The sequence below is a fragment of the Cygnus atratus genome, chromosome 16 (genome assembly GCF_013377495.2).
Source record: "Cygnus atratus isolate AKBS03 ecotype Queensland, Australia chromosome 16, CAtr_DNAZoo_HiC_assembly, whole genome shotgun sequence".
NCBI classification, from domain to species: domain Eukaryota; kingdom Metazoa; phylum Chordata; class Aves; order Anseriformes; family Anatidae; genus Cygnus; species Cygnus atratus.
The window spans coordinates 5,444,237-5,466,470 of record NC_066377.1 but is presented as its reverse complement, the minus strand read 5'-3'; the positions used below and the strand labels follow the sequence as shown (position 1 = coordinate 5,466,470).

General features: G+C 40.0%; 1 protein-coding gene across 2 annotated transcripts in view; it reads left to right on the top strand.

Moving 5' to 3' along the window:
* The window catches only part of VAPB (VAMP associated protein B and C), a 30,725-nt gene extending 8,994 nt beyond the window's left edge, over positions 1–21,731 (top strand). The window contains exons 2-6 of one of the 2 annotated variants that reach the window (XM_035548416.2): positions 6,621–6,773; positions 14,305–14,408; positions 16,476–16,556; positions 18,115–18,291; positions 20,476–21,731. In XM_035548416.2, the coding sequence (XP_035404309.1) occupies positions 6,621–6,773; positions 14,305–14,408; positions 16,476–16,556; positions 18,115–18,291; positions 20,476–20,634 (674 nt within the window). In that variant the 3' untranslated portion in view covers positions 20,635–21,731. Of the gene's footprint in view, positions 1–6,620; positions 6,774–14,304; positions 14,409–16,475; positions 16,557–18,005; positions 18,060–18,114; positions 18,292–20,475 lie in introns of both variants that reach the window. The other variant, XM_035548417.2, reaches the window with a different exon arrangement.
* Positions 21,732–22,234: the final 503 nt, after the last annotated feature.

Here is a 22,234-nt window from a genome sequence, read left to right as displayed (position 1 = left end):
AGCTGTTTTCCTACCTGGAGAGAGTTGATATGTGTGGTATTTGTGAGTGGAATGAACAAAGAAACATGATATGTTTGGCACTCGGTTCTAAAAGGATATGAAAGCACATTTGAAACAGATATACCTCTAAAAGCTGGCCAACTGCTATCAGTCTTTGGTTATTCAGTTGTACGCAGAAATCTGCACTAAATTGAGGATGTAGAGAAAATATTTCTTACGTGATTTTGTTGTTGAAGATCCCTGTAAGTAATGTTCAGGTCTAATGAAACTCCGAATAGATCAGTTCAGGGGGGAAAAAAAACAAATGGCAGTGGTACCAAAATTACGTGACGGACATGTTCTTCCATTTCGCCTGGAACCTTATGTGTGGCCTCACAGCTCTTACAACTGTGAAATCAAACTGTTAATGATGCTCTGAGGAATAGAAGGTGACAAAAATTACATGGCAATAGATATTCTGAAAATAGTCATCAGACTCATGTTGGCTTTTTGTCTTTTTTTCCTCTTGAACATGAGGCATGCTCTGGCAAAAATGGGTTGTGTCAAAATAGGCCAGGGAAGGACACCGATTAATCCATCCAAATGAAATCATTTACTGCCAGCCTTGATCCATTTTGGCACCTGGATCGTGTAATTCTGCTGGCTTTCTGTGTCCTTTTTTTCCCCCCCTTGTAGATCATTTTATTGATTACATGATATTAAAAAAAAAAAAAACCTCACTGCATAAATTATTTCACAGAGAGGGATTTGGATGGCACTTCTTGTCATATTTTTTTTTCCAGCAAGGCTTCTACTGCTTAGCACAGCAAAAGTGGAAGTGGCCACTTCCCTCCCTTCATTTTTGCTTCAAGGGCTCTTTTGGGTGAGGATAGGCACGGTAAGAGTAATGAAATTGATTCCACAAGGGCACACTTTTCTAGCTGCTTCCCAGCAAAATCTGAGCTGAGACTGACAGGTTTATGAGTGGTTTACACAAGCATTAAAAGCAGCCTAAGTTTTTCTTTAACATAATTACCAAATTTGGGATAGCTGGGTCTTTTCAGGGAGTTACTTGTGAAATAAGATGTTTATGCAACACAGGCAATTCTTGTTTCTCATTCTTCGAGTTCTTTGATTTCAAAAGTTGCTGATGCTCACTTAATTATGAATGTCTCCAGAGCCAGATGGTGGTGATGATTAAAACTTGGCATACAGTGCTTTTTACAGAAAATCTTGTGAAGATTAGTGTTTTAATTAGGTAAGTATTCTCCTGACTTCACAGAGAGACAAACTATAAGGGCCCAAACCTGCTCCTGTTTTGGAATTGCTGTCAACTCTTAAGGCTTTTAATAGCAGAAGATCAAGCCCTTAAGTGATTTGTCTTAAGTAAGGTAGGGGGAGAGTTTGATTGGATCTTAGGTGTTCTTGATTCACAGGCACCTGGCTGATAGCTCAAAATGCATTGCTTGACATTTCAGAGTTTGTTTTTAAAGGTCATCAACTTTATATGTAACTTTAAAAAGAAGTGTATAGTAAGGCAATTCTACACCTGTTATTGAGCCTTCTTGCTAATGTTTTGCCAATAGTGTGTTTATTTTAACCATCTCTCTGCTGATAGACACCCCCAAAAATAAAATGGCAGAAGCTGTGGATAGAAGGTGAAATCGGTACTGCCAGATGCATAATAAATTGAGAAACAATTTGGATATAGTGGTAAGAAAAGCTGGAAGTTGAGGGGCCAAAATGCTCCAGTGTAGAGCTGACTGTGCTTTTGGGCAGCCCCCAGTCTGTCGGCAGGTTGATGCTGGCTGGGACCCAGCAGAAGGCTCACACGTACTGGGGCCGGAACAAGGGGCAGGTGTGCAGGCACTGCGTGTGTGTGGTGGGGACAGGAGCCTGAAGCATTGTGTTCAGCCCCCACGCTCTCACTCGCACATGGAGTAAATGTGGCTCTTTCAGTCGATGAGTTATTGCTCCAAGTGGACATCTAGTTAGAATGCATCAGTGCGTGGGGCTTGGGCTCTTGAGAACAGCCACAAAACAATTTGTTTCCCCTTCTATTGCTCTCTACCATCTCGCTTATTAAAGATTCCTTGGTTACCTTTCTAAGGTTGATGACTATATCATGTGATTAATGACTTTCATCTGACACATCGATGGGATTCAGCCGTGGTGAAATATGTCCTTACCCTCCCATTGTAGCATTCGGCTGCTTTCCCCAACGGAACTACAAGCGGCTGCATCGCTCGAGGCTCTGGTTGTATTTCTGCCTGCATCTGGGTATTTTGCCTTCTGATACACGTCTGTGGTACTGAGATGAAGGGGCGAAAATTGTTGTTTAGGAAAAGGTGATGAAAGTGCATCTAAGACATTCTGGGAATAACATGGGAATTTATTCTTACCTATGCTAATTACTGATTGCCAGTTTAATCTGACTCGACTCTGGTTGTACCAAGTGCTGCTGTGTTGCATTTGCTCTGAGAAGCACCAGTTTGGGAAATTTGTTTTAGGGGATGCCCAGCATTAAGCAGATAAGAATTTGCATTAGATTTAAACGCACAACAAAAAAATTAGGCATGTGCCTTAATTACTTCAAAGGACTATGCCAGCGCTTCAAGGGAAAGTGTGACTGCAGAGCGTATGCCTAGATGTGCCAGCTTTAACCTGCTATATACGAGACCTTAGTGCCTTAATCTGGCAGAAGGCTGCTGCGCAGGAAGATGCAGTTTGCCTGATGGCAGCGTCTGAGTGCTGCTCGATCTGGCTGAAAACTGATTCTCCTTTTTCTCTTCCCCACTACCCCCTCCCTCACTCCCTGCCTTTTAAGTGGATTAATTTTCAGCCTAAGCAGCTCACTGGCTCAGCTCTCCGTGCAGCAGATGAACACCGCAGCTCGCACAAGCAGTTGGTGGAGAGGAGAGGTCAGACCACCTCCCCTTGCAGCAGTGAGACAGACGTGTGAGGATCAAGTGGCCGTGAAACTGTGGCCCTACAAGTTTTCAGTTAACTATAAAGAAGAATTATTGGTAGTATTTGCACATACAAATCTGCAAAGTTCCTGTCCAAGCATGTGGCATCAAAGCTCTGCCTCTGATGCCTACACTGACTTTTCATGTGCCAGACCATGCTCCAGCAGTAGTCTTGCAGCACTGAAAGTACATATGTGTAAGGATTGTTTATTTGCCATGCTAAAGCAAGAAGTTTTGGTTAAGATGAGAAAAACTGCGTTAGGGTTCTGTTCTGTTCAAGTGCAGTAGCTGTGTAGCATGATTACTGGGAGCAGCCAGTGGTGCGAAACTTCAAGCAAAGCACTGTGCTAACCAAAAAGTTCTCAGCCTGGATTTGCTGTTACAGTTATGTGCACTTCTTTTTATCGCAATGAGACTTATTTAAAATTTAAATAGAGTTGACATCATGTTCTTCTGACCTAATTCTCAGGCTTTTGTATTATTACTAAAATGATCTGGGATATTATAATGCAGTACGCTGCGGAATGACACTCTTAGGAAAGATTGATACAGCACTGGTGTTTGAATAGGAAATGGAGCGTGGCAAATTCTGAGATAATGCTGTGATCTTCAAATGTGAAGGCTTGTATGCATAGCTCCTGGGTGGAAAGCCACAGCTGTAGCTTGAAACTAACCCTGGTGAAAAGTGACCCTGTGAAAAAACCGTTACACTTGCTGTTGCTTGTTGTTGCATGAATATGACATCTGTGGTGGTTTTTTTTGGTTTTCGTCTCGGTACCTCCTTGTTTATGTTACGAGATGCCCACGGTTTGCATTAAAACAAGTTGACTTTATCCTAACCGGCACGAAATTGTCATTGGTCCTTGTGGAATATTCCAAAGTTTCAGCACCAAATTCAGTTTGCTGCATTCTTCCTCCTGGACAGCTCGCTCCCATGGTGACCCGTGTCAGATGATGCACGTACAGCCCCTGAGTTTCTCATAACTTTGTCCTTGGGATGACACCAGTGGCATTTTTCTCATGATCTTTAAAAACATGGGAGAAAAGTGTTTTCTTGTTTGTTTTGTTTGTTTGTTTTTGAGTGTGAAATGTCGTTTGGAAAGCGCTCTGCCCTTAAACTTGCTGGGTTTGTGTTTACAGAAATATAAGCTTCACTTTTCCAGCAATATGGAAAACAATCACAAATACATTCTTTTGCTTTGAGTTGACCCCAGAAGTTTCGATGCCTCGCATTGAAAATTGAAGCTCCAGGGTCAATCTGTGTCTCGTGTGACCATTAACGCCCAAGCCGCCCTTACCTGAAATGCTCAGATCCAGCCATTAGAAAGCAAAGGCGCCTCTCTGGTACAGAATTAGGCTGTGCTTAACCCAGGGTCTGTTCCTACACACCCCAGCCTCCCCCCAAAAGCCTAACATAGGCTGGGATCCTTTAACAACAGCTGTTGAGGTTTCACCCAGCTGGAGCTGGCAGGCCGCAGGCCTTGCTCTTAGAAGGCAGGGACCAGGCCGATAGTATTTCATCGCCGTGCCCTAATTGTCCAAGTAGTACTCGGTTGCCTGTTTCTTCTTCTGTTACGCACTTCAGAACACCTATAATGGCACTGTAATCCTGGGTTTGTCTGTTCCTGTTTGCTTTGCCTACGGTATTTGGATAGCGGTGCCAGAAGGAGCGTGCCCGGCACGCGTCTGCTGAAATCAGGCATCAGCCTTGTGCAGTTGTGCTGGCTGATCTGTGAAACGTGGAATTTGGGGAAAATGCGTCTAAAAACTTTCTGTAGCCTAGCGGGCAGAAAAAGAGGAAAAGTCAAGCAGACAAGAAATGATTTCAGTCTGCTGAAAAGTTTTGCTGCCAACGAATTCGGTATGGTCCGTGTTAGCAGTAAGTAAATCCATTTGGAAATTATTTTACACGCAGACTTTTGTCGTATTATTATTACAAACAGCAGCTTGAAGATGGGGCGCACAAATCCCGCACGCGTTCATGGATCAGCCAAGTGAAAACACGGCATTTCCCCCAGGAAATTGTCCCAGCATGCAGACTGGCGAAGCTGTTGAGGACACAGCTGCACCCGTAGGGCTGCAAGCAGATGACCCTGACCCTCCCTGTGTGCTGTGCTCGAGCTGTGGTGTTTCCTAAGGCACATCCATAACTGTGAGGCATCAAGTAATTCCTTCGGAAACATTAGACTTCCCCCAGTTAGATCTACCTTGGAGATCTGCTACTGTCTTTACATATCTAAATGTTTGCTGGATTTTTCTGCTAGCTTGGCTTGTTTAATGTCTTTAACAACTCACAGCTGCTCTGCCCAGTTCTTTCCCATTAGACCTGCAGACTCCCTGCCTGCAGCACACAGGCAGAACTCCTGTTTCATTCTTATTCACATCCTGCCGTTTCATCACCAGGCACGGATTTGGTGAAACCTTTGTCATCGGATCTGAAAATTTCACTGCTTCACTTTTTTCTGCCAGGTTGCGTTGTAAGCTCAGGACTGGCTTGTTGGGAGCACGGGCAGCACGGTCCCGTGCTGCTGTCGGGGTGCTGTCTTTTTGTGTTTAATTATTGCTTAAAACAAATTGGATTGAGGGCTATGGCTGCAGGACGGTAATCCTTGCACAGCTGTGTTAAGTGGCATCTTAGGAGATGAATTGATGTCATAAATTAGAAAAGTAAACAATCTTAAGTGCTTTTAAGCCAACCATGCTGCAGTTGAGAACCAATCCTATTTTCTGCGGAGAGCAGGAGGATGACGGGGGGATATTGCATGTTTTTATTAGTATTAATTATAAAAATGATCATTAACTATTTTTAAATTTTAGGACTTTCACTCCTGAAGGTAGATGAAAATATTTTATTCAGGCATCAAATTAATGTTTTTATGCAGAAGACAGTTGATCAAACCGTGTTTAAATTTCTTTAATTTTAATTCTCTGTGATCCGAGCAAGCAGTGCAGTCGTATGCTACCTGCCTGATTTATCAGTGCCTTACAGAAAACCAGTAGCCAGCCTTTCCTCAAACTGAAGGATTTGGGCAGTTTCAGGTAGGCAGTGAGCCTACAAAAAACCCATTTGCCTGCACTTGGTGTTGCAGAAGTTGACGGTGGGTCGGATCTGGCTGTGCTAATACAGAAGTCACAGGCGGTGCTGTCAGCTCCCGGGAACTTTCCTGTTTCCACAGGGTTGTTTCCTGTCTCTGAGGCAGGATTTTGTTTATGGAGATTGCTTCTGATGTACCATTTCTAGCAGCCAGCAGAACTATTTCCCCCCAGCCCACCTATTTTCGTCCTTACACAAGTGTACGTGGTACCCGCGAGCCTGCCTTTACTCTGGTTCAGTGTCGGAGGGGAATAACTCCGGTACAGCAGAGGACTTGGCACCGTTTGAATGCCATGCTGCTGCGTTGGCAGCATGTAGAAATGATCCCCCCTTGTTGTTTGCTATTAATGACCAACTTCAGCTGTGGTGCCGTGAGCGTTCAGGCTCGCTGCGTGGCAAACTGCTCCGAGGCCTCGCTGCATCCCGGGCTGCGTGCGCCGTTACCGTGCGTGCCACAGATGGAAGCCGAATGTCTCATTACTTTGAGATTTGTGAGCAGAGATCTGGAGCCTGCTCAGCCTCTGCTTGAGAAGTGCTTTCTGTTGTGATTTAAAGGCTGCTCTTGCTCTCTTCCGCAGGTCCTTTCACAGATGTTGTCACTACAAACCTGAAACTCGGCAATCCTACAGACAGAAATGTGTGCTTCAAAGTCAAGACCACAGCACCACGCAGATACTGTGTAAGGCCTAACAGTGGAATTATCGATGCAGGAACATCAATTAATGTTTCTGGTAAGTCGTCCAGGTGTCTTTTTTGGTAATTGAAAATAGCTTCATCAAATGAGTTATTTCTTGGAATGCTTTGCCATCTGAAAGTATTTTGTGGAATGCTTGTAAAAGCAAGAGGTGGTGATTTCATAGGGAAGCAGCCATTTCATCTGTCTTTACTTCCCTTATTCCTGGTCTAGCAGTAATGGGCTTGTTTTGACATCTTGTTTTAGGGCAGGGGGACTATATAAATAATTTATGTAGTTCCATAGCAGCCTTAGCCAGCCTATCCAAGGCAGTACCACTGCAGCCCTGCCCTCCCTGTGGGATTATTTTTGTACGGCTAGTTTTTTGCCAGCTTAACTTCCTGAACCAGCTCATTGCAGGGTCAGACAAGTGCTTGGACAGGCACATTGAGGGAAGAATAGAACTGGGTGGACTGCAGCCACACAGCTTAGACTGATAGGCTTTTGCCAAACTGCCTAATACAACCAACCAGTAATGCAAACATTTACTTTGCAGCCATGCTTGTTTTGTGTTCCTTGGGGATGCTGTATGCTTTGGTGCTAGAAATGTCAAGTGACTAAATCTTTGCTGTTTCATAGGAAAAGTTAATGATTTTCTCTAATGAGTCAGTAGCTCTTGGCTTGCCTAAGTTTGGTAATGGAAAAATAAAGGAGTGCGTTACATTAAAAGCATAAAGGACTGATTAGTTTAATAATCTAAAGGAGTCTGTCAAAGCATTTAATAGTGTCAGGCTGCAGAAATTAAGTCTGACTTCTGAGTTAAGAAAATATCTGTAAACATGCAGACTTGTTTTACTATTTTTAATAAATTTTAATATTGCATAATAGAAGCACACAAGGTACTGGCCTATGGGAAGACCATCACAACAAAAATTACTTACTGATAGGTTGCATGGTTTGCCATTAGTCTTACCAAACTTCCTTAACATGTACTAAATAATTTTGTGGTCTCTAACTACTGCTTTGTACTTCAAAAAAAAATCAAAATGTAAAAAGCAGGACTTAAGTTACTAATGAATAAAATGTAAAATATTTAAATGCTTTGTTCTTGGAGACCTTGCTTCAACAAAATAAAAACTGATCCCAAAAATACTTCACGTTATAATATTTAGAGACTCTAATGTTGTGAATCTTCTTGTACATGCCTGCATTTGCAAACTCACTGGTCTTTTGTCTTTGAGGATTCTTATTGTGTCGAATTAAGTGTGCATATGATTGCAGAATTGTACCTCGCTTGCACTTAGTATCTGGAGAATGTCACAGAGTGAGGAGGTAACCGGTGCACTGTGGTACCTACAGGTGGGACAGGCAAAGCAGTTCTGCTTCAGGAGAAGCCTAGCACATATGCAGTAAGCTCTGAAATGACTGATATGTAAATTAAAAAGATCTCCAGAGAGGAATCGAAATTCTTATAAACTATGGACAATTCCCAAGTATAGCTGTCCGTCATCTATACTAGCTGCAGGCAAGCATATTAAATGCATTGAAATCAATGAAGCGATAAACAAAATTAGTATGGTTTCTAGCTACAAATTATCTATATGCTATAAAGATGGCAATTCTTTTCATCTTTCGGATGAACTTTCAAAATTAAAAGCCCTTTTCCTTTGCTAGTACCTCATATACTTTTTAAAATGTTGTTTTGAGCTCAACATTGATTTTTTTCTTAAACTTCTGCTTACAATGACCCTTTGCTCTACCTTGAGCAGTGCATAGGATAGGCAAGTCTTGTGTGAACCACAAGACTTATTATGCTACCAGCATGATTACATCTTACGTGCTTTTCCAACCTCGCTCTTCATAGCAGCACGCTGGACAGGATATGGATCTAGTCCAAGACTTGACTTAAAGTACCCAATTTTGAGAGATTGCTGTGCTTACCCTAAGTTATGCTTTGCTCTTGCTTACAAAGCTTTGAAAAACTTCCCTTTTTGATAATCTCCTTTGTAGTGATTTATGATTCAGTTTTGCAAATGGCTTTGGTACATTTAATTACAGAAGTCACATTTGTGGTGTACTTCCATACTGCTCTTGACTTAGTAGTAATAAATAACTATGCTGAATTGCCAGCCCTTCTATTAACATTGCATATTAAAATGCAAGCAGTACACATGTTGTTCCTCAGGTGGTACATTAAGTAATTAATTTATTAATAAGTAAATTTCTAGGTAGATATGTTACAGAATCTTCAGGGTTTAAGCATGTTAATTCTTCATTTCCTAAAATGTTCTAAATAGAAGCTGTCTTCACCTTGTGCTGTGAGTGAATTTCTCTTTAGCAGAGCTGTATTCATTACAGTCTTGCTTCTGGCTTCTATAAACCATGTGTGGGACTTAATTTTGGTACTGAAGATGGCAGCATCATTGGTTCTGATTACCAGAAGGGATCTTTTGGATATGAGGGACTGAAAGGGGGACTTTCTGTTAACTTACAGATCAGAATTGTTTTCAGCTCCTTGGAAAAGGAGATGTTTCACCTCTGCTTTGGAGTAATACTGCTTAGGAACAGAGGGATGATTTTGGATTTAATAAAGAGAAATATAAATAGAAAATGTTTTCTTTGCCTCTGAATCAGTTATTCTTCAGTTATTCTTCAGTCATGGGATTCAAGTCTCACATAAAGCATAGGACTTGAATTCTTCCAAACCTGTATATTCTAGCTGCATTTTCACTAGACGTTATTAGAATATAGTTCAGTAATAACTTCCAGACACTTAAACTAATTGGGGTGTGTGTAGTTTATGCAACGTGTTCTCTTGAGAACTGCTGACTGGCTTTAACACAGTGGCACTGCGTTGGTACTGCACCTCGTGTCTCCATTAAAATGCAGTGCCAAAGCACAATGGAGTTGAAGCTCTGGAACAATTTGTGTTTCTTAGAATATTACGGACTGACTGCTGGCTTTGGGACAGCCTCTGTCTTCCTTGCGCTGTAGCAACTGGCTGCCTCTCTTCCATACAGTCCCACAGGCGGATCCTATTTTAATGCAAGCTCACGAGAAGGTGTTCTGTCCTTAGACAGGCAGCCATCTGAACATTATTTCTTGCTAGTATGTTGGCTCATTTAACACACACAAAACACTAGAAAAGCAAAGCTTTCCTTATTCTAGTGAAGTGTCAGATACTGGCTGCTTATGCTGTACCACAGCTTTTCCTAAATACCAGCATTTAAGGCTCTGTCAGCATGCGCTGCTTGCTGCGATGGCAGGTTTGTAGTCCGTGTTTTCACCTGTTATATAATGGCATGTAATTTTAACAGCTGAGTTTATGTAACTGTCGGGAAATGTGCGTATGTGCTGTCACCCTCTTTGATTGCATTTGGTCTGAAGCACTTGGAGAAGAAGGGTATTTGCACACATTCTGTTTTTTGTTAAACATGCCTTACTCGAACAAAGATATCTGATTTTGCGGCTCCCAAGAGGCTGAAATCTAAATAAAAGGCATGAATAGATTACAAGGGAAAAGTGAGAAAATATAAGCAGCTGCTGATGAGTCTGCAGCTAGGTGTATAACGGGAGAGATGAAGTACAGATGGTGCCATGTGCGTGCAGCATCCTGCCGCACAGCGCAGAATGAACGTGCTCCCTGGAAACTGGGGGAGGCTGAGGGCATCCTTAGGGGGATTGTTAGTCTTTTATAAACTTGCCTGAGTTGGAAAAGGCAGTTTGCATTTTCCTTTAGGACCGTTCTGGTCACAGCGGGTCTGCACCCTCTGCTAAGACACCAGCCGCTGCTGTTCCCCTCATCCCCCAAGGCTACGTGGTGGTCCCTGAGTCTGGGGTTGGTTTTGTCCGCTTGCCTTAGAAGAGTCTATCTTGATCTGCAGGAGTCAACAATTTTTAGTGTTACTGCAATATTTACAGAAAGAGCTATGTAAACATTGAACAAACAAAGGGATGCAGTGGCTTCTGCTCGTTTGTTGACGCGGGTGTCCTTCGTTCACCTCCGGCACCGTGACCTTGAGGCTCATCCCTGTAGCAGCGTGGGTTGTTTGTGTGAAGGTGAGGCATGGTAGTTCTGATCTAACCAGACCATAAAGAATTTCATTCTGTGTCATATAGGAAAACCATTATTAAAGCTAGAAAAGACACAAATAGATTCACAGACTACTGAGGGGGCTGCTAAAGAGTAAGCAGTGCTGCAGTGGATGGATAGCTTTTGAACTGTACCAGGAGGAAGTGACCAGTGATGTTTCTCGAGAATGATGTTTGGTATTAAGTTTGCTTCATGCTTTTGTAAGCAATTCTGGCACAAAGAGTACGCTAAAAACCCTGATGACGACGTAAAGTTGGGAGGGCGAAGATATGCAGCGAGAACTAGGCGTCCTTGAAAGCTTCAGTAGGAGAAACAGGATGAGTTTCGTTGCAAAAACTGCAAAATCATGTACTTGGAGAATAAAATACTTCTGCTGTAATTACAAGCTTGTACAAACTGGGAGGGTTATTGGGATGTTGTGACTAATCATAGGGTGACCAAACTGTTAACATAATGTGGCTGTGAGTATGGCAAATGTAGTACAAACAGTCTAGGTAATGGAAGAGAGAGCATAAATGCTATTGTCCAAGGCACTAATAAAATGTTGTGTTTGTATACGTAGAGTAACTGACAGAGAGGAATTCGAGGCGGAACAGGTGCCGAGGATGAATGGGGAGCCTGACCCAGAGAGGACTGACAGTCTGGCTTATTGGTTCACCAGGAGGCCAGGAGTTGCTGTGATTGATGTCTTGGAATGCACTGGAAGTAAAGGACTCTTCCCCTTCTGTGATATTTAAGCATAAGGGCAGCATTGGTCCAAGACCAAGTAAACAGCCATTAATAAATTTAGATGGAAGGCAGAGGAAGGTTGCTGATGATCTGAGCAGGGAGACTTTTCTGTTCCTTCTGCTCTTGGAAGGGAGGGGTAGATCCTGGCAGGCTTTTAGAGCAGAGTTTGGCCTTCTATCTTCCTTTCTTGCTTCAAATTTCCTCTGCCCTTGATATTGATGTTAGCTTTGCCCTTAAACCACGCTGGGGAAAAAGGAGCATTTTAGCTCTGCTTCGCTATCTACGGATCCTCGTGTAACAAATGAAGGGGTGTAACAGGAGCCTGAGAGGAAACTGGTGGCCATTATGTGGAAACGTTTCAGAACAGCATGTACATCAGGTTGGTCCTTTGAATTTTGGAAAAGGCAACTGGGCTAGCAAGTACAACTGATGTTATTTCTTATTCCGTTGATCTCCCAATGGCTTCGCAGGTTTTGCTTGTGATAGGATGTTGCTGGTGCTTAGCTGTAGGGCCATCAATGTGGGCAGAGGGATGCATATCCCAGCCACTTCTGATGGATGCTGGTACCAGTGTACTTGAAACTCGTGTTAATCATTTTGTTGGATCACTGGCTTCTGATGACAGCTGGTCAGAAACTTCTGACCAGCTAAGAAGGCTGATTTTTATAAGATATTTCATAGGAATGTGCCCTTTTCATGTAGTTCTCATGCAAGGTATGGAATTTCCAGGCAAAGCAAAGGAGCCGCACTCACTGTAGCCACCTCTCTGGCAATTAGGGCAGATCCATGGAAGCGCTCTTCACAGAAACCCCCGATAGTACGTGAATAAATGTTGAATGCTTTGGTTTCTTTTTGAACGAAGTAAGTATTTTTGAGCTTCCCATCTGGCTTACAAGACATTTGCTGAATAATTTGTGTCGATGTGGCTTTCGTGTATTGATCTAAAAATAAAGTGCTAACAACGTTTATACAGCCGAGCCCTCTCTAGCTGCTCGCTGTTAGGATTCAGTGAATGGAATTCAGAGCAGCGCTCGTTTGGCGTTGGAAGCACGGCTTCAGCACTACCACTGGGGAAATAATGATTTTCAAACGAGCTTATAGTTGCACTCCGCAAAGCAAACCGTTAAAACTGCAGGTCTGGATAAGTTCCAGAAACAGTGGATAGCTCTGACAACCCAGTTGGCTCTTCAGCGTTATGTAGACTTGAAACAACAGCTAGGTGGCTACAAAAGGGACAAGAAATTATTTTGCTGCTTTTCAGTGATGTAGCATGCAATGTTGAAATATCCATGCTTTCGCAGTTCAGTCGCTTTTGTTTGGAAAAAGAGTTATAAATGTAGCCTGTTAATAATGCAAATATTTATTTTGGACTAGTATTTGATTACTGCAAGGCAAGTTAAAAATGTATAATAATTTTCACAGCATATTTGAGACAATTGGCTGTCTTGCTTTTCCTGCAGCTTTAAAAGCCATTTGGTTGTTGATGGCCACAGACTGTGCATAATAAAGATGGCACAAGGGTAACATATTTTGCTTATTGAAAGGGGCAGATTGGTTTGTTTTTTCTTCATTTGTAATAAATGGGATCTTTGGATATCACTTGTATACTATAAATCCCTGCAATTAGCGCACATGAATTTCAGCACATGTTAATAGCACTGCTACTTGAAAACAATCCTAATTCTTGAACTGTTAATATTTGTTGTGATTGAACTGAGGGCCTGAAGTAGCCTATGGGTCACAAAATGTGAATTTTTAATTCTTACACCATTTTTTTTAAATGTTAGCAGTAATTGCAGTTCACAAATAGTTCATTTTAACTATCTGTTTTTTTTTTTTGAGGGGACATAACTTTTTGCAATGTCTAATAACAAGTTTGTATAAAATTCCTGGTTTTTACATTTTGTGCTGTCTGATCTCGAAGCAAGTCCCATGTTTTGTTAATATCACTGTTGAATATCCAGGTGTCATTTGCAAAATGTAGAGGTTCTAAGTGACCACTGTGATTGAAAGAAAAGCCATGGAAATTCCCAATATGTTAAAAAAAAAATAATAATAATAATAAAATTAAGGCACTCATTCCCTTCTCATACCGTTCCTTCCCTCCCCCCTGCCCAATATTTCCTTTTTCTTTGCCCCCTGAACATAGCTCTTCTCATTTAACCATAAACTTTCAGCTTTGTATTTTTAACAAACTTTCAGCAACTTATTTTGGAAGGGAAGTAGCTGTACTTGATAAATATCATGAGATTTTTCTACTTTGTAGAGGAAATTTGCATTCTGAATCCTCAAGGTTTAAAATCTTTCTTTGCCTGCCTCTGTAGCCTTTCTCCTGAACCATCCACAACACTGTGCAACTAATCAGAATGCCAGCTTGTTGCTTCTGCCCTAGGGATGGAGGAAAGACACATGCTTTCTTTGAGAATTTTTTCCCTCTGTCCCAGAAGATATGTAAATTATCCTGTTCACTATAAATTGCTACTACTGTATTGCCATAGTCGTGTACAGAATATTGTATCGTGATCAGCGTTTCCAAAATTCTCAAGATAAAAAAATTTGTGCAGACTGAAGAAGTCAGTTTCTATTACCTTTTTATTTTAATTTTTTTTTTGAAGGAAGTTCCTGATCTCAGCTGCTACTTTGGTCAGAGAGAGTTAACACTTGAAGTCATTTTAATGTCTTTATTTCTCAAATCTGTTAACTGTATCATCAGTGCATGACTATGCATCCAAGCAATGTTAACATAATGTGTTTTTTTTTCTTGCAGTGATGCTACAGCCTTTTGACTATGACCCTAATGAGAAAAGTAAACACAAGTTTATGGTTCAGTCTATGTTTGCTCCAGCTGATACTTCAGATATGGAAGCAGTAGTAAGTATAGAAGTCAATTTTAATTAATTTAATTCTGTTTCTATAATTTTTAAGACCTTGTACCACGTTGCTTAAAGCCTGTTGCAGACAACACTGGAATGTTCCTTGAAAGCATGACTAGATTTCCATCTCTGGGCATGGTGAGGTTTTCTGTATTTATCTGAAGCCTCAGGATTCTTGTGTCAGCACTGTGTCTTTCAGCACAGCACAACAGTCTGTGGTTGCTTCCTTAGGAAGCTGCTGTCAGTAATGGGATACCAAGCCATGAAACATGTTAAGTAGTTGTAACTTTTTATATAAAAAATGGTTTTTTTAGAAAAGGCGAACTTGGACTACATATTCTAAGGATCAGGTCTGTGGTATCTCCTATATTTTATGCCTCTTGAGTCTTCCTTTGAGCAGCTCTTTTTCCCAGTAGGAACTGGGAGGATGGCTTACAAATACTGAATTTTTCTTTATCTTTACTGTTGTGGCTTAAATGAACTGCCCTTACAGATCTTGTCCGATGGATTACAAATGAGAGTAACAGAAGCATCTAAGCTCTGAAGTAAAGAAGGACAAAAATATGTAGAAATAAGATGTCTGGTTATGTTAAGGTGACCAAGAAAGGAAAAAAGCAGTATGTCTGGTGGTTTTTCATAACAATGAGATATTTGCTACTACAAGGAAGCTTTCTCTGGTTTAGCTTTTGTTAGTTTGACAGAACATTTAGTAACTGTTGAGGAAAGTGCCCTTTATTCTCTAACGTATACAGCTCTGTGTATGTTTGAATGTATGTCTAACTTAAAAAAAAAAAAAAAACTCAGAATGCATATATATATATTTTTTTTTTTTTACAATAGTCTTTACAATACATGTCTTCTGAACAGCTCTTGAAAGCTGAGGCACTTTGTAGAGTTAAGAATTTCCCTTTTAGAAGGAGATCTATGGAATTGTATTTGTTTAATGACCTTAAAATAAGATCCAGTGGGAGAAAAAGCAATAGTAATGAAATGTCTGCATCACTAGAAGAATAATCCGGTCTGCATCTCTTTCTAACTCTACGTGGTATAAAGTAACTCATTAAATTAAAATGTTATTCTGCTAGCAAAACTGTTTTTAAGGATCTAGACGGTCCTTTCAGTTTTCCAGAGCTCCTCAGACCAATACCATTTCTTTTCCTGTAACATTTGATCACTTCTCAGTTTTGCTACCACTCTCCAAATATCCTCCTATTCTGGATAAACAGGTGAGACAAATTACTAGAATACTATAAAGCTTTCAACACATCCCCAGCAGCCAACAAGCTCAAAATAGGATTGTGACTTCAGCCACAGAAGAGTTGAAGTACGATTCAGCTATTTAGGATGGGTCAAATTCTTCTTCAAGTTGCACAGGGGTTAGCCATAATTTGACACCTACTTGAGATGTGCTGAGCTGTACCATGCTACCAGAAGCATGGTCAAAGTGAGGAGAAGCATGAGCACTCCAGGACATAAAGTGTGGACGCTTCTCACTCTTTACCACTACTATGAACCAATTTTTTCAGTTCAGGGTTAGGGCTGATATTGAGCATAGATTTGTAACTGGTAATCCCTATTAAAAATATTGGAAAGAAATTTTGTTATGGTGGACTCTCTAATTGAAGAGCAAAGAAGGATGAGAGGGAGAGTTGCCCATTTTGATTTGTAGCATGTTTGTTATTGTTTAGGCATTGATGCTGAAACATAAGCAGGTGCAAAATATCATTCCCTTCCTTTAAATATATACCCCTCCTATCTTTTTTTTTTTTTTAAATCAGGACCATAGCTCCCCCTGTCTATGCTAATTACTCTTACACATTTCCCAGTTCACTCATAAGTTACCGGTGAAAGTTTCAGACTATCTAGAATTATTTAAAGGGTCTGGTCTGGTCTTTAACATACTACTCAATTATGTACTTGATTTTCATTTTTGGTCCTGTATATGGTTAATGGTAACATGATAAACACCTGTGGAGTTTTTCATGAGATGATGTAATTTGTTTATACAATACACTACATTTTCCATGTGTCTTATTATACTCTGTTTAATATTAAATTATTACAGTGGAAAGAGGCAAAACCAGAGGAACTCATGGATTCGAAACTTAGGTGTGTGTTTGAGCTACCAGCGGAAAATGATAAGCCTGTGAGTATTTTCAGCTGCATATTGTGTGACTTAACTTAATACCACAGTAAATCATGTAAAATGGCATGTTTATACAGACAGCTATATAAGCAAAAGACAGAACCCTCTGTTTCACCGTCTGGATTGCATCCCTGTTTTAAATGGTTTTATTTTGTTTTTAAATCCTAGTAATACTTAATATTACTGGCAGCTAACTTGAGCAATGTGAATGCAACACAACCATAAGGAAATCTTTGAGCTGATCTTTCTTCATTGAATGAAAGATCACATAGGATAAAAATATTAAAACGAACAAAAAGCTGATTGGTGTTCACTACTGCTTCCGCGTAAGCTCCGAGCTTAATAGCCATGAACAATACAAATTTGCCTGTCCAGCACTCCCCTTTTGCTTCCTTGATACAATACTGGTTTTAGCAAGTAAGTTGGTAGACACCTAGTAAGGAAGATTAAAAAAAAATAAAAAAATGCAGTTAGGGGTTATATTGCAATAAGCAATATTATATTGTAGGATCCTTTGTTTGTTAGAGCTGTGAACACACTGATCAATTTCTAAAGGAAGTATGTAGTATTAAGTGTAGAGCTGGTAATAGACTGAGTAAACTGAGGAGTGTTTCCTAATATGCAGATACTGAAGGCACAAGCACCATATCTTGCACTGGGCAGCTTGTGCTTACAATTATGTGGTGTTAAAATTGCACTGTTGTGGTTTCACTGTCTTCTTTACCTGCTCCAAAGAGTGAACACCTGCTCTAAAAGTAGGTGCTTCTGTATTAGGCCAGGATACTTTGTGTTTCCCATTTAGAGGTGTGACAAGAGAAAGGAAAGAAAGAATTTTTTCCTATAATGCCTAAAATTTATTAGAGCAAAATAAAGCACAAGTAGTAACAAGTTCCTATGACTTTATAAATACAAGCTTCATGTTAAGACTTCGGGGGCAGTTTGGGTGGGGAAAGAGCAGTTTGTTTTTGTTAGAGCCGGGCCTGTTGCACTCTGGCATGCAGAACAGAGAGGATCCAAAGCCAGGAGAAGGAGGGGGCTTCGGAGCTCTGCAGCTTCTCTTTCCTAATTTGGGCTAAAAGTTCCTCAATCACCATAGAAAAACAGAAAGGTGGAGAGGTGATAGCTGTGGGGAGCGAAGAGAGAACTGCAGCAGGGCAGCTGGGTGGTGCCTTGCAATACTCTGGCTCTTGGAGGAGCTGCTTGTGTTGTGCTTGGAGAGGGAAAGGTGAGGGGAGCACGAGGACTCCATATGCAGAGTGTGAGCAAATAATTCAAGTTCCCTTTCTTACTGTGGGACATGGTGGGACATATTTCCTTTTTTACATGACTGAAAACTAGGGGTCATTCTGTCTGCACTTATAGCTGCTGATCTGGTGTTTTCTGTGGAAAAACAGGAAGGGGAAGTGAAGCTTGCAGAAGGAAAAATGTTGCTTCTTTCTTTTGATACAGGCACGTTGCAAGTGTGCACAGAAAATTTTACCTGATTCTCCTCCTAAGTATCAGGTTTGTGGTGTGGTGTTAATAACTAACCAAAAATCACTCTATCCTTTTTTAACAGCATGACATAGAAATAAATAAAATTGTATCCACAACTGCAACAAAGACAGATTCCTCTGTAATGTCTAAATCAATAAGTTCTTCTTTGGATGACTCTGAAGTTAAGAAAGTAATGGAAGAATATAAGAGGCTTCAAGTAGAAGTTCAGAGGTTACGGGAGGAGAATAAACAGTTTAAGGTAAAGAGATTTTTTTTCCAGGTTTACCCCTTTTCCGAATTAGAAGATTCAGACTGAAAGGCTTGGTTACCTCTTTTTAGCATAATATTTTATTATTGTGTTATCAATTAAAAGATAGTGTAGGTTTCTCCCTATAAAGTCAGAAAAAAGTGTTGAAATCAGTGATTCCTTATAAAGGAATATTACAACTCATGAAGTCAGAAACTGATTGGATAGCAACCCAAAGTAATAAATTCACATTCTTTTTTTTCTTTTCCCATCTAATTTCCCGAGTCTGAAATAAGCATTTAGTGTTGGATTTGGCCATGTTCACCCAAACTGATGGGAGCTTGAGGGCAATGTTGTACTAATATTAAGTAATTGCACCTATAACATTAGTTGAAATGACCAAAGTAACAGAAATTAAAAGGAAATATGCTTCCTGTCATATCCAGCACATCACTGTGAAACCAAACAGAAGGCTTTATCACCAAGCTGGCAAAAAAAAATGCAGTAGTTTCATTTATTATAAATGTCTAGTTTCATAGATAACAGCACCAATAAAAAATTGAAATTCGTGAGCACTGGACCTCAATGAAAGGAACTCTGTTCTGTCAGCTCTGATGCTGCATGGCTGGCTGGTGCATGAAGAAATTATTTAAACATTTGTAAAACAATTTTGTTTTGCTCATAGAAATAACATACATGTATAGTTAAGACATAAGCTTAGCTTCTTGTTTTCTGGTTTTGCCAGTGTCTCCCAGTACTATGAATGCTATCTGGTTTTTTTTGGTTTGTTTGGTTTTTTTTACAAGTCAGTCTTAAGTAAATCCTGTATGGGAGTTATCTAGAATTGAGCTCACACCTTCAGTAACATCTTAAAACTATGATCTCTTTGTTCCCTTTAGTGAAGTGTTAGGAATATCTGTAAAAGGTCAGAAAACAATGTTAAATTACTACCAGCAACCAGGTGCTGTCAGTGCCAGAGTAGATTTCGCTCAAGATGAAGTTTAAATATTTAAAATGAAAAGTTAAATTTTAAAATTAAAAATTTTGTTTTCTAGCAGTAAAATTACCATATAGTTAAACATCTTACTGTTCGTTTTTTTATTTAAAAAAAAAAAAGTTAGTTGTTCCCATCCAGATTTGTAGCAGCAATGAGATATCAGGTAGTCCATGGTTTTTAATATTTTCCTGAAGGAAATGAGTTGCCCCTTTGAATTCAAAAGTGGAAAAACATTCGCATAGACAAAGCGTTTTGAATTCCTCTTACCTGTCAATTTTTAAGGCTGCAGTAACTTTCATTACAATTTTATTTCTGGAGTGTTTTTTTACGTATAGACAGGAGGCTTTTGCTTCAATAGCTTATACTTTTTGCACTCTCATAGCGTGTCACGTAAAAAAGCCTAACACTACTGCTTCAGCTGTATACCAGTTAGGTCACACAAGGCTTGCTTTTTACCAGCTCCTAAAGTGATGTGCATGTGTGTGGGATGGAGCGCGCTAACACCCAGCTGTGCTGCACAACACTTTAGATCAAGAAGTGTAGGACGTTGTCTCCACTTGAAATGATAGTATCTGGTGTTATGATGTTGTTATGTGTTCTGTCATGCATCTTTAAATCAAGAGAGCTGTCAAATTCATACCAAAAGAGCATCCTAATAGTTAACGTTAGTTTTGTGACAAAACTTCAGTATTAGTATGGTGGAGGAAATAGTTTTCTGTTTGAGTGCTGGCAAAAATTTGCTTGTGAAATCTCCCTAGGGGGATGATGAATATAATTCCCTTAAAGCTGCATATTTTTCACAACCTGTCTTAGTGAGTTATATTTTAAAACGTTTTCCCCAACAGCATTATATTCAGTTTTACAGAGCAAGACGAGCATCTTCATGCCATTCCCTTTGTCATTGCTCTTAATGCTCTGGACCTGTCTCCAGACTTCAGACAAGTGTTCTTGCAGGCTTCCTCATTGCTTCCCCTATTACCTTAGCCAACAGGAGAAACCTTGAAGAGTATGTAGTTTTTTCTCTGCCAGTCAAGCAGACAGAGAGCTCCTCTCCTTCTTGGGGTTATTTAGCGAATGGAACTCTAAGCTGTAAATTAGTGCTCCCCTATTTTATTATTCACACCTAAAATAAATACAAAAAAGGTGGATAATTAAAGCTTTTTTTTTCCAGTAGAAGTAAGCAATTTATCTTCCTGTAGGAAGAAGATGGACTTCGGATGAGGAAGGCACCCCAGACAAACAACCCCATATCTGCTTCTGCAGCTGCTGTGAAGGATGAAGGGCTCAGCTCCAGACTACTCGCTTTGGTGGTTTTGTTCTTTGTCTTTGGTGTAATTATAGGAAAACTAGCCTTGTAGAGGCAGCATGCTGGAAATTGTAAATTGATTTGATGGTTCTGCCATATCATTGGATTAAATTTATTCATAACAATGTTTAAAAAAAATTAATGTATGACATCTCACAGGTCTTGCCTTTAAATTACCCCTGCACAAATATTATGTAACATAATCTAGAAAGTTTAAAATGTACAATGAATGAGTGAATGAAAGAGAATAATCTTCAGTGATGAAGGCAGGAAGAAAATCATGATTTAACACTACAATGGAATATTGTATATGTCATTTTAAACATTCTTAGACCCTGGTACATGTTGCTGAATTACCTCTTTTTAAAAAAAGGGAGAAAAAAAAGGAAAATAGAAAAGAAACTATTCCTCCACTGCTGGAGCTGGCCCTATTGGATGTTTGGAGCTGGGTTAGGCAGGAGGTGTTGATAACTTCTGTAAAATACGTTAATCCACCATTCTGCTCATAAATTTAACAGTTTCTGTCAGTGTCTTCAACTCTGTGCAAGTTACCAATTTTTTGGCACTTAAATGAATAGTGAGAAGCTGAGAAGAATTGTATGTGGCAATGCTGAATGTGCTAGGCATCATTAAGAGGCGTATATTGACTGGTATGACGCTTGTTTGGAATAAAGGTCAATGCCTTGTTCTCATGAAGGGACCAAGCTACATTGCTGTTGGTTCATTTAGTTGAATTAAAATGTTATTCAGAGATGTTTAATGCATATTTAACTTATTTAATGTATTTCATCTCATGTGTCCTTACTGTCACAGAATTGACTAATACTGTATGGTATGAAAAGACACCTGTTCTAAAGCCAGTGACTAGAACTAAAAAACTGCTGCTGTAGTGATGTGAGATTCTTCTGCCTCCTGGTGTTTTGGGCACTACACATAAATTGTTGGGAGTTTTGATCATCCGAGCATTGGAGAAACAGTGGTCAGGAAACTGTTTTTGTATGTAAATAAGTCTATCTAGGGGAAAAAATATTAGTAGTAAACTAGTCCTATGCCGTAAAAAGACCAATCCTGTTTGATGATGTAGCATCTAAAAAAAAAAAAAAAAAGAAAAGAAAAAAAGAAATTAAATAAAGCCCCCAAATTAATGTTTCTTTTGTTACTTTTGTCATGTTCTCAGTTTCGGGGGGGGAACAATATTCTCTGTCAACTGAAGTTTGCTTATGGCATAAGGAAACTAGCAGCCATGTTTCAGGAAGAATTTTTTTTTCCAGCCTAATTTTAAAATCAGTCTAAACAGCCCCATCCTGAGCATGCTTTACTGATTTACCGTGAAATGTGGTGTTTGCAGTAACTGTGCTGACTGCTGAGGTGCTGCATAACTCCTCGTTTTTCAGCTTAGTTGGATTCAGTAGTCAAGACACTTGATAGCGTATTGAAAGTGAAGCTAAGGTAATTTTGTTTCTAAGCATACTTTTATTACAAAAAACATAAACTCAGTGTGTTGGACTTCAGTAGTTTAAATAGGTTTTGAGCAAGTGAATTCGTGTGTAATCCTAGATGCTAGGTTCAGAAGCTGTTGCTGACAAAATTTTTGTAACACCCTTCAGGGTTATGATACATCTGTAAGAAGTGGCTTCTTCCATTCCTGTATT